The sequence below is a fragment of the Macrobrachium nipponense genome, chromosome 7, assembly GCF_015104395.2.
Source record: "Macrobrachium nipponense isolate FS-2020 chromosome 7, ASM1510439v2, whole genome shotgun sequence".
Lineage (NCBI taxonomy): Eukaryota > Metazoa > Arthropoda > Malacostraca > Decapoda > Palaemonidae > Macrobrachium > Macrobrachium nipponense.
In genome coordinates this window covers 76,995,086-77,008,140 of record NC_061109.1, presented here as the reverse complement: position 1 = coordinate 77,008,140, position 13,055 = coordinate 76,995,086, and the positions used below count along the sequence as shown (strand labels likewise).

Here is a 13,055-nt window from a genome sequence, read left to right as displayed (position 1 = left end):
TAATTCATTTTATTTTGTGTCTCACAACTTCAGTTCTGCTTCTGACATCAGGAGAGAATGTACTGTTTCTGTCTCACATGACATCTCTTTGTAAATTTGCTCATAAATATACCAAGGGGTTGCTGTTGGTTTTTGTTCATAGTCTTTAACGATAGTATGTCAGTTGTAAATGTAATTTTGCAAACAAAAGTGCACAGAAATATCACAAAATATATGTACAAATAAAAAAAAAAGTTACTGAATCTTCATTCTCAGTAAATTTATGTAAATAATTTTCAACAAATGTGCTAAGAATTGTTACTGATTTTATTTCTTATTTGTTCTGATATTGTATGACCTGTAATTATTATTTTACAAAATAAAATTCTTTATTAGAAAAAACATATATAAGTTGATAAAATTTACAACTGTCTTATAAATTGTTGTAAATACATAGTCATTTTCAACTTCTCATGGAAGGAATGGAAAATTTTTTAGAATTTTTTTTTTCTTTCATCTTGTGCACTTGCATATCTTCCTCTTTCCATTGATGTATTTTTTTTCGTAAACTGGCCGACCTCTAAGTTTACCCGGCCTGAAGAGCAGCATATTAATACTTTTACCCGTCCACTAATCATAAGCAGGGAAGATAGGATAAACACACAAAAAATTACCCAATGAACACCGCAAATCACTGACACTGTGCTCTGCACCACCTTCTATGGTTAAGTTCTTTAGAAGGGCAAAAAAAAAAAAAAAAAAAAAAAAAAAAAAAAAAAAAAAAAAAAAAAAAAAATCTGATGTATTGCTCCATGTTGAGATGCTAGTTTATGATACTAAATTAACAGATGTCAGTATACTTGCATTGAAGTAGTATTTACAAAAATGTAACTTTCCATATGACTATAAAAGTTAGACAAGCCATAAATATACTTATCCACCATTACTCATTTTAACAAGACGACATGAACTGAAAAGACAAGGCAAACATATCTAATGGAATAAAACATAAGACTATTATCAGACTCATTCTGATATAACAAAGTAATAAACAATGATGGTACAAAACAGAAGACTCACCTAGCTTCCTATGATCACGTTTGGCTGCCTCTTCTTGGAAGTGTTTCCATTCCTTCAACTGCTTGGGGTCAGGGAAACTGATACCATACACACGCTGCAATGACTCTGCATCACTTTTTCCTTCCCAGTAGGCAGAAGAGTTTTTGGTAACCTTTAAATAAAGAATCACAAATTTTCAATGTTTTAATGTAGTCATCTTACAAAGAGGGAAAGAAGTTGCAGAAATAAAATGGGAAGGGCCCTTAAATGTATGAGAAAGATGGGAAGGGCCCTTAAATGTATGAGAAAGATATCATGACTTCCCATATGTCTAATACCTTCATCAATTCAGTAGGGTACTGTACAGTGTTAGCTATATAACATCTATGATTTTCTGGTATGTCTAAACTAAAGGTTTCATATTGACAACTGACCACCTTTGTGGAGCCTTTGACACTAATATCTTACATACTGTGGTTTTCAGACCAACTCAACTACTGAATCTATTTGGTAGATAACATTTCCAACTATCTTTCATGATAAAATTTCACCAAGATTCAAAACTTTTAGATAAGTTATTCCTTCAAGGGGCAACATCTAGACTTTTTAGTCTCTATTATAAAACTGTTTACACATCATTCAATAAAACTATGATGGTGGCTTAGTAAGAGCATCTGGAGAACACTAAGAACATCTATCCTTACTACTATTCAACCCTTTTCAATATTTAGCTTTCAAAAATGAGGTATGCCAACGAAAGTCTCAAAGCCTTTCCCTTTGGTAGAATATGACTGAAATCTGATACCAATCAATAATGGACTTGTTGTGATTTCAGAATTTTCAGTACTGTAACTGTAAAGTGAATGCACAAACATGTGAAAATCACCCAATACAAAGGCCCCAAGCCAAGGTATGTATATAAATGCGACTGTTTTGACACCTTAACCCACTTGTTACTTTTGTACTTTTGAAAGACAAAACCTGCAGTGACACATCACACCGCTACAAATGACTATGAAAATCTCACAACCAGTGAGTGGAAGAAAATAACTTACGGTAAAAGCCTTAATTTTGCCAGTATGTCGCACATGTGGTCCTCTACACAAATCGATGAGAGGCCCACAACGATAAACAGTTGTGGTTTCAGTCTTGACCTTCTCATTTAGAATACGGACCTGCAGAAAAAATAAATGTCCTCTAATTTTAAAATAACACAAATTAAAATTTTTAAGTCTTCTGTGCACCATTTCATTTAGAATTGAATCCAATATTTTAGAAAAAAAATACATTCATAATAAAACTGTTAAATTGAATAAATCAAACTCTTAAAAAATGCTTTAAGAATTTATTATTTAGTTAATAAATGTGTATCATGACACCAATTTCCCATTCAAAACATAAACAGTGGTCCAAAGAGACCAACTAACCTTAAACTGATTGTATTTAAACATCTCTAACAAGTCGGCTTTCTTCATCTCCAGTCTTTCAAAAGGTTGTTTTTCTTTGGTTATTTTTTTCATCACATCTTCAATTCCAGGGAAGTCCAGGTTGGAAACTCCGGCACCATCAGTGTGGAAATCATAATAATAGCCTTCCTCTATAGGAGGTCCATAACATAGGTGACCACCATATACCCGCTCCAATGCTTCGCCAAGGATATGTGCAGAGGAATGCCAAAAGACCTGCGGCCCAAAAGATGCTACAGTAGTTTGTGTTTATGGTGAAAAAGAATATAAGCATACTATTTTATTTTTTCAGACAAAACGCAAAACTGTAATGCAACTTTACTCAAAATCCAAGGAGGAAAGAGGTTCTGTTGATGGAGGAACCATAATGCTCAAGTTGGTTGATCAACTAAATACATATTCTAATCTACTAGTTTAGAATGATACATTTTCATTCATGAAGATATAGTTTTAGTCAAATAAGTTTTTAGTTGGCTAGTATCCTATTGCATTTTACTTAATTCTCGAGCATGTCTTATTTAAATGGACTCCAGCTTCTAAATGAACAAAATACCACCTTTCTACATCTCTAGTGGAAAAGCTGCAACCACAAATACAGTTCCTCATGCTACAACACACACACATAAATGTGCATTTGACAAAAAATTAAGGCACAGTGTATCACAGATAAGATAGAAAGGAACTTTGCAAATTGGGTCAAGTTTCCTTATTTACTTCAGTAACTTATGGAACAGTAGACCTATACTTATGTATGAAAATTGATTATGAGCAAAGGTTGACAAATCAAAAGTTCAATGCTTCCTGACATCATAACTATTGTAATTTCAAAGAACATCTGTTCTACCAGATAATGTTTTGATATTCACAAAATTCAAAGTTCTAAATACTGCCAGTGTTACAGAACTGCTCTTTTCTAACATTACCTTAAACCATTTGCAACAGCAATCATTACAGGACTGCCAAGAGTTTGACTTTTGGTGTCATAGTTTTTTTTTTTTAAAAGATAGCAAACATAACACCTGCACTCAAGCCATTTTCAGCAACAATAAAATTGCCTGTAATTCTGAAACTCCTCCAACTAAATTTCTTTGTAAAAGAAACTTACAGCTTTAGCCTCATCACTGTCGAATTTGAGGAGCTCCAAAGTAGAGTTTCCTTCAAATGGACGATCAAGGTCCCAAACAACTCCATTAACTTTTGCCACTACAGTGTTTTCAGCCAAGCCCTGGGAGATCCCCTGTGCTATTTCAAATGGGGTGGTCTGCCATGACTTTCCATCTTTCACAGCACCATCTGGCAGTGTTATCTAAAAACAAAAAATCTATGTTAGCTGACATATACAAGACTGGCATCACAGAAACACCTTCATAATACTGTGCCATACCAACAGAACAATTGAAATATATTACTTTTAAGCAATCATTGACCATAAAAAATAATGAAATAAGTGCTGTATACCAAAATCTTGTTCAAGGGCTCTGGACTGTTGGAATAAAGTGATCAAAATGTCAGGGGAACTAATGAATTCATTTTAAATCATAACAGGTTCTCAAAATAATCCAACATCTAATTCACCTAGGATGACATGGCCAAATTGATCCAATAACTAAATCTCTTTAGATGACATGGCCAAAATGAACCACTAACTAAATCAACTACATTATGGCAATAATAACCTAAAAACTAACTCACCTTGGGTGACATGGCCAAAATAATCCAATAAATCAATCACATAAGACGACATGGCCAAAATGATCCAATAACTAAGTCTCCTAGAATGATATGGCCAAAATGACCCAATAATTAAATCAACTCAACTATGGCAATAATAATCTAATAACTAAATCACCTTGGGTGACAAGGCCAAAATGATCCAAAAACATTAACAGGTACACCTTGACTAAGAAATAAAATAACTAAAGGAACATAGTACTGCAAATCCACAACGAGCACAGCTGAACAAATAAGGGACCACTGGGAAAACCTCATAAGATATAAATTTGAAAACCAACCTGTATGGGTTCGGACACTTTAGCAGCTAGCGCTTCATCAGCCTCTTTCTTCAACTTGTCCCACAAGTTCAGACGTTCTTGAATGAAATCGGGCCATGGGGTCATTTCTCCTGCGCCCTTTCCACCTCCTCCTCCTTTGTCCTTCTTCTTCATCTGAAATGTAAAATCAATTCTGTTACATGGTAACTAAAGAGTATGCAGTTTATATTATATAATAATTTGAAGTAGAAAATATACTGGTGAATTAACTTTAATAATGCATTATTTAAGCAAAATGACAACTGAATATCACCTAGTCAAAATGAAGAACTATTTTTGGTTTACTACATGGCAAAACTGACATAAACTGACAAAGATATAGATTGACATATTGATACTGACATATTGATACATACAGTGCTTACCAAATGGTCAAACAAGATTTACAAAAAGAAAAATCCCTACGGTTTTCCTGACATTTTAGAATCCATGCATGATTAGCAATAAAAATGTTGTAATGAAATTAAAAATACCTAAGGTAGACATTAAGATACAAAAGGACTATTGCATCAACATACACACAAACTTATTTGAAAACATCAAGATACACACACAAACACATGAAGCATCCTTTAACACCAATTATGGATGCAGTAACACAATCTCAACAAACTTAAGAAAAATACAAAGGAGTAAATGGCAACAAACCAATGTGGTCCTTGCAATACAAGTCAAAATACAAATATAGCATTTATATTCTTGAATTTTGTATTTAAAATAAAAAATGTGGCCTCATTGTGTCAATTATCCTAAATCAAAATGCAATGTAAATTACTAATTAAATACTCTGTACAGCACAGTGCTAAAAGTATAACAACTATTTTACACCAAAAAACCCTCCACTGACCCTTCTATAATTAACTTTTATTACAATAATACCAATAAAAATTTACTGTAATTTAGTATATGTAAAAAGCTAACAGGCTTTTATAAGCGCCATTAACTCCAAACAATTTAAACAAGGTGCTCCTTAAAATTATATATTATGGTATAGCTGGCATTAGTTAAAATAACACTGAGGATAGCTGGTTGATTACAAATCAATTATAATATTGTAATAACACAGGCTATTTTAAATATTTATTTAACCAAGAAACAGTTTCTATGCATGCTTCTAATTAAACAAAACTTCAATGGGCATTTAATGTGGTTGGGAATGCTTTCTATAGCAACATGTGTACATTACAAAAAAAAAATAAAAAATAATAGCCACAAAAGAGGCCGGTATGATGGAAAAAAAAAAAAAAAAATCAATGCCAGACGGAGAGAACAACATGCTTACATAAAGGGAAAGATAAAAGCTAATTTTTTAATAACTCAAAGAATTAAAGAATTAAAGTAGGCAATGGCTAAAACTTCCTAAATCTCTTCCTCTCCTTATCCCAGGAAATTAATCTCACATCTTCCCTGAAATTATTCTTAGTCTCACATCTTCCCAAACATTGCAAAGTCTTTCTCATCTAACCTCAATGTGCCCTTAAAAATGGAACATGGAAACCTTCAGTTTTCACACACTAAATGCAAAATATGCGAGAACTATAATGTAAAAAATAATTTAACAACTAAACTGACAAGTTCCATGATAGAGTAAATCTACCATATAATGACTAGGAAAGAGATGATAGCACCACCTCAACAGAGGACACGGCTAAAGTTGATTCACAAGCCAAAAATCACACTCCCTTAACAATCCAAGATTAACACTAACATTGCTTATTCCATAAAAACATCTAAACAACATCACACCTCATATATCCCTGATCCACATACCACTAAATGCAAAAAGAAACTATGAGGGAACATGTCCTGGGCATGTTTATTTATTGAAACTTAAAACTAGAGACTTACAGTATTTGTCTCTTCAGCACTTCTCATGACAAACAACATGATTATAGCATGACCAATCCTTCACAGAAAAACAGAGGCATTAACAATTCACACTCATATGAAAAAATATGTTATTGTCATGATACAATAAAGTTTTATGCATACTTACCTGGCAGATATATACTTAGCTATAGACTCCGTCGTCCCCGATAGAAATTCGAATTTCGCGGCACACTCTACAGGTAGGTCAGGTGATCTAACGCCCCGCCGCTGGTGGCGGGAATAGGAATCATTCCCGTTTTCTAAGACAGATTTTCTCTTCCACCTGTCTCCTGAGGGGAGGTCGGGTGGGCCATACACCGTATATATCTGCGAGGTAAGTATGCATAAAACTTTATTGTATCATGACAATAACATTTTTATGCATTCAACTTACCTGTCAGATATATACTTAGCTGATTGGCACCTTTGGCGGAGGGTAAGAGACAGCTAATCTACTGAAATAGACAGGAAACAACATATGTTGTAGGTAATAAAATTAAAAACCTTGATTCCTACCTGTGTTAGCGAAAGACTTCATGGCTACTGCCTAGGAGCCCGTATCGCTTCAAGAGCCTCAGCGAGGTAGTGACCTCATGCTAAGAGTTCTTGATGGTCTGTTACAGGGGTCTTACCCACTTACGCTTCAGAACCTTAGGATCTTTGTCAATGGGGTCCTATCCACTTACATGACAAAACAGTCCACCTTGCCTATTGGCCATGATCATAGAGCACGACACTAATCCCGATCACCTGATCCTCATTGGGGTTAGTACTACGATTGAAAGGAGTCATCCCCGAACATCCTTTCAAGCAACCCACAACTCAACAACAATATCAAAACTAATTATTAAAATTATTAAAAACAAATTTAAGGATCAGCGTCTGCTCCATTTCCCAGCATAGTATCCGCTGATACATAAGGTCCAAGAGCGAAACATTTATCGTATGTTATTCTAACATCTTTTAAATAGTGGGATGCAAATACTGAATTGCACCTCCAATAAGTTGCTGCTAAAATGTTTCTCATGGACATATTCTTCGTAAAAGAAAGGGAAGTTGCCACAGCCCGGACTTCGTGAGCTTTCACTCTCAGCAGCTTTAAAGAGTTCTCTTGGCAATTCCTATGAGCTTCGGTAATTACATTTCTGACAAAGAATGCCAGTGCGTTCTTTGACATCGGTCTCTTGGGTTTCTTACCGAACACCAAAGACCTTGTCGACATCCCTGAAGCTGTGTCTTCTTTCTAAATAAAATTTTAAGGTCCTGACTGGGCAAAGGGACCGATCCAACTCTCTTCCTACCAGAGAAGAGAGTCCTTGACTTCGAAACTTCTAGGCCAAGGTTTAGAAGGGTTCTCATTCTTTGCTAGGAAAAGATCCTGGAAAGAAATGACAGCCGAGTCTTTTCTAAATCCCACCCGAGATTCCAAAGCATGCAATTCACTGATCCTCTTAGCAGTTGCTAGAGCCAACAGGAATATGCATTTGCTAGTAAGATCTCTGAATGAGATTTTATCTATAGGTTCGAACCTGTCCGACATCAAGAACTTTAGGACAACGTCCAGGTTCCAACTCGGGGGAATCGACGATCTCAATTTCTTAGTCTCGAAAGACCTGATGAGATCATGAAGATCCTTATTATTCTCGAGATTCAGCCCTCTGTTTCTAAAAACAGCTGAGAGCATGCTCCTATATCCCTTGATAGTTGATACGGCCAATTTGGATTCTTCTCTCAAGAAGAGGAGAAAATCCGCGATTTCGGTTACAGAGGTATTGGAAGAGGACAGCTTCTTCGACCTACACCATCTTACGGAAAACCCTTCCCACTTCGATTGGTAGACCCGCAGGGTAGAGGCTCTGCGGGCTCTAGCAATTGAAGTTGCCACTTTCTTTGAAAAGCCTCTCGCTCTGACCAGTCTTTCGATAGTCGAAAGGCAGTCAGGGAGAGACTTTGGATGTTTTTGTGGAACCTCTCGAAGTGGGTTGTCTGAGCAGATCTGTCCTGTCTGGTAGAGATCTGGGGAAGTCCACCGTCCATTCCAGTACCTCTGTGAACCAGATTCGGGAAGGCCAAAAGGGAGCAATTAGAGTCATTCTCATTCCTTCCGATGCCACAAATTTCCTTACTACTTCCCCCAGCAATTTGAATGGGGGAAAGGCGTATGCATCTATGCCTGACCAATCCATGAGGAAGGCATCGATCGCTGTGGCTCTGGGATCTTCTTCTAGCGAGCAGAAGTTGTCTATTTTCCTGGAGAGGAACGTGGCAAACAAGTCGATCTGGGGTCTCCCCCCCCCCCCCCCTCCCCCAAAGAGTGACCATATTTGTCTGCAGACTCCTGAGTGGAGCATCCACTCTGTCGGGAGAACCTGGTTCTTTCTGCTCAACCTGTCTGCCCTTAGGTTTTTTTACTCCTTGGACAAACCTTGTACGCAGAATGATGCCCGTTCCTCTGTCCAGGTTAATAGAGCTCTCGCTATTTCGTTCAGAGAGAAAGAGTGAGTGCCCCCTTGATTCCGGATGTAAGCCAGAGCTGTGGTGTTTTGGAATTGACTTGAACTACCAACCCTCTGACTTCCGCTTCGAAATATTCCAGGGCTAGATGAATTGCCAGGAGTTCCTTCGCATTGATGTGCAGAGTAGTTTTGTTGTCTGGTCCAAATACCTGCTACTTCCTTTGGACCCAGTGTTGCTCCCCAACCTGTTTCCGAGGCATCGGAAAACAACACTCGGTGAGGGTTCCGAATCAAGAGGGACACCCCTTCGTTCCTTGTTAATGGGGTTAACCACCACTTTAGGTCGGATTTTATCCCCTGTTGGATGGGAAAAACATCTGACAAGTCTCCTGTCTTTTGACTCCACATCCTCTTTAGATAAAATTGCAGAGGTCTGAGATTTAATCTTCCCAGGGAAATGAACTGCTCTAACGAGGAAAGGTGCCCAGCAGACTGAGCCATTCCCTCGCCGAGGTCCGTTCTTTCCCTAAGAAGTTCGAGATCTTTTCTAAGCCTCGAGTAATTCTGTCTTGAGATGGAAACGCCCGAAAACCCCGAGAATCCATCTGTATCCCCAGATAGACTATGTTCTGTCTGGGGATCAATTGTGATTTCTCGAGGTTCACGAGCAGTCCCAGAGATTTTGTCAAGTTCAAAGTCTTCTCCAAGTCCTTCAAGCACTGAATTTCGATTTTGCTCTTATTAGCCAATCGTCCAGATAAAGGGATATATTTATCCCCTCTAGATGTAGCCATCTCGCAACATTCATCATTAGCCTCGTGAACACTTGAGAGGGGGCCGTTGAAAGGCCGAAGCATAGGGCTCTGAATTGGTATACTTTCCCTTGCATCATGAATCGGAGATATTTCTTCGATGATGGATGCAGGGGGACATGAAAGTATGCATCTTGTAGATCTAAGGAGACCATCCAATCTCCTGGACGAAGAGCCGCAAGAACCGATTTTGATGTTTTTCCATAGAGAACTTTGTGTTCTCCACAAATCGGTTCAATGCGCTCACATCCAGGACCGGTCTCCACCCTCCCGAGGATTTCGGAACCAGAAAAAGACGGTTGTAGAATCCTCGGGAATGCGGATCCCGAACCACTTCGATGGCCTCCTTTTGCAACATCTGTTCTACCAGTTGCAATAATGCTTCTTTCTTGGCAGGGTCCCTGTATTGGGCTGACAGTTCCCTCGGGTTCGTAGTCAAGGGAGGTCTGTCTCGAAAGGGATCATATATCCCTTTGTTACCACGGAAAGGGACTAAATTTCTGCCTGTCTCCGAGCCCATTCTTCGGAAAATTTCCGAAGTCTGGCTCCTACCGGTGCTTGAAGGACTGTTGTCTCACTTCGCTCTCTTGACAGGTCTGAAGGAAGACCTACCTCTCTTCTTGCACTCCTCTCTTCTTAAAAGAGGATCTGGCCGAGGTACTCCTCGAAAGGGCTGTTGAGGAGCCCGAGTCTCTCTCTTAATAGGACCCGAAGTCCTCGATTTCTTTGCAGATTGGGCCAAGAGATCTTGTGTGGCCTTTTCTGTCAAAGAATGAGAAATATCTTTTACTAGATTTGAAGGAAACAATTGGTCCGACAGAGGAGCATACAGAAGAGATGACCTCTGAGTAGGAGTAACTGCTTTCGTCAGAAAAGAGCTAAATAAGACTCTCTTCTTCAGAATACCAGTTCCAAACAGAGAGGCCACCTCTCCTGCTCCATCCTGAACTGCCTTGTCCATACAGGAAAGGACACTATGAAGGACTTCTGGACTAAGAGATTCCTTCTCTTGTGTCTTTTTGGCCAACACCCCAAGGGACCAGTCTAAAAAGTTAAAAACTTCTAAGACATTAAATAATCCCTTGAGGAGATGGTCCATCTCAGAAGTCCCCCATGTGATCTTTGCTGATGACAAGGCTTGTCTCCTAGACGAATCCACCAGATTCGAAAAATCTGCTTCGGCAGTGGACGGGAGAGCTAGACCCCGTGGTTTGCCCGTCTCGTACCAAATTCCCTTCTTTCCTGATAGTCTGGAAGGAGGGCAGGTAAAGACTGTCTTCCCCGCCTTCTCCTTGGATTCCAACCAATTTCCTACGAATCGGAGCGCCTTGTTCATGGAAATGGTTGGCTTCATTTTAATAAAAGATGATTGTTTCGGGACCTTCGTGCTTGTAAATAAGGACCTTGGAGAAGGAGGAGCAGTCGGGCTTAAAGATCCCAAACTCTTGAAGTAAGAGGGCTGCCAGCGTCTTGTAATCTGACAAACCCGGAGCAGAGTGATCTTCAGAGTCCGAAATCTCTTCCAAATCCAATTCCGAAGAGGATTGTTTATTTCCAGCAGGAGACTGGCCTCTTGCAACATCCACCCCACTCTCGCAAGAACGACGACCGCCTGTGCGATAACTTGCATCCCTACGAGAGATAGGTTGATCCTGCAAAACGACCTTATCCTTCTCCTGGCAAGAGCGATGGCCGCTTGTGCGACACCTTTCTCCCCTGTCAGACGAAGGATGTCCTCTCCTATCGCTTTCTCCGGAACCACCTATGTCCTGACAAGGAATACGGCCGCTTGTGCGACAACTAGAGTCCTTGTCAGGTAAAGGTTTATCCTTCCGAAAGCCAAACAAATCTTCCTGGCTTAATTGTCTTTTGGAAGAAGTCCGTCTCTTATTTGTCACTTGTGGCTCATTGCGCCGGGTTGGCGCTCGTGATTCCTTGCGCCAAGCTGGCGCTTCTGGCGCATTTCGGCAGAGTGGCGCTTCTGGCGCATCTGGCGCTACTGGCGCATTTCGGCAGGGTGGCGCTTCTGGCGCATTTCGCCAGGCTGGCGCTTCTGGCGCATATGGCGCATCTGGCTCTTCTGACTCGTATGGAGTCTCAAACGCATCTGGCGCATTGCGCCAGGTTGGCGTTTTTGGCGCATTCTTATTACTCCTCTGAGTATAAGCCGAAACTTCCGTTTCTTCTTTCCTTCCCTTCGTCTTCTTTATAGGAAGGAAAGAGTCCTTTCTCCTGGGAGTTTCCTTAGTAAAAACTCCTACTAAGGACCGAAAGTTGCTCCTGCCCACATTTAGGATAATTTTCACAGCCGCATTCTCTTTTTCCTTCCCTGATTCAGGTGAGGGATGTCTAGAAGCGGAAGGAAACTCAGATTTCCGTTTAGGAACCAATCTCCTTTTCTTCTTCTCACAAGGTGATAGATCGGAGAAAAGTTCAGGGCTTGAATCCAAAGTTGGAGCCTTCCAACTTCTCTTTAAGGGGCGTGACAGTTCATCAGAACTCCATCCCCTTACATTCGGTGAAGAATCTGACGAAGAAAAACACTTCTTTAGGATGCTTTTCGATAGCGATCCTTGGCAGTTCGGGTCGTCACAGAATCTGCCGATGGGGACGCCTGATCGGTGGGGATTCTCCGTAACCTCCGTACGGCTTTCGACATTCCTTCTCCTCTGGGCCTGTGAGCTTGGAAGAGGTCTAGGCCTGGGAGCGAGACAGAGCCGATCAGACGCACCCTCCACTGCACTAGGGACACTTAATTCACTATCACTGTGCTTACCTTTCAACGTCAGCATTTGACGTTCCATCCTTTGTAGCGCAGCTTTAAGATCTGCAATTTCCGTTGCCGGATTTGCAGTCTTAGTACTAGAGGAAGAAGATAGAGGTTTAGGGTTAGGTGTTAATTTAATAGGCTCGTTAGAGCGAGACCTACTTACACTTCTGGAGGAAGCCTTCCTAGCCCTATCCATATCTAATTTCCTTAAATATGAATTTAAATTCTTCCATTCTTCCTCATTCATATTTACACATTCATCACAGGTGTTAGAAATTGAACATTCATTCCTTCTACACCCCTTACAAACTGTGTGAGGGTCTACCGAAGCTTTCGGTAGCCTCACCATGCATCCCTCATTTACACACTGTCTTCTAACCGTAAAGCTAGAATCCGACATCATGAGAAATATCCAAAACCAAGTCCAAAAAACAGTCCACGAAAGAGTATGCCAAACCAAAGATCCAATACGTCACCAAAATAACCGGCTTAGAAGATCAATAGCGATGAAAAAACACGAAAATCAAATCAGGAGTAACAACAACAATGTTGCTGTCACGGCCGATAGAGAAAATCTGTCTTAGAAAACGGGA

The 13,055-nt window shown here is 39.7% G+C and overlaps 1 protein-coding gene across 5 annotated transcripts in view; it reads right to left on the bottom strand.

The window, feature by feature from the left end:
• Nucleotides 1-916: 916 nt before the first annotated feature.
• Nucleotides 917-13,055, bottom strand: part of LOC135217054 (threonine--tRNA ligase, cytoplasmic-like) — a 166,835-nt gene continuing 154,696 nt past the window's right edge. For all 5 annotated transcript variants that reach the window (XM_064252686.1, XM_064252682.1, XM_064252684.1 and 2 more), the window contains 5 exons: nt 4,517-4,669; nt 3,610-3,810; nt 2,466-2,720; nt 2,094-2,213; nt 917-1,210 (listed from right to left, as the gene is read on the bottom strand). In XM_064252686.1, coding sequence (XP_064108756.1) covers nt 932-1,210; nt 2,094-2,213; nt 2,466-2,720; nt 3,610-3,810; nt 4,517-4,669 — 1,008 coding nt within the window. In that variant the 3' untranslated portion in view covers nt 917-931. The remainder of the gene's footprint in view (nt 1,211-2,093; nt 2,214-2,465; nt 2,721-3,609; nt 3,811-4,516; nt 4,670-13,055) is intronic.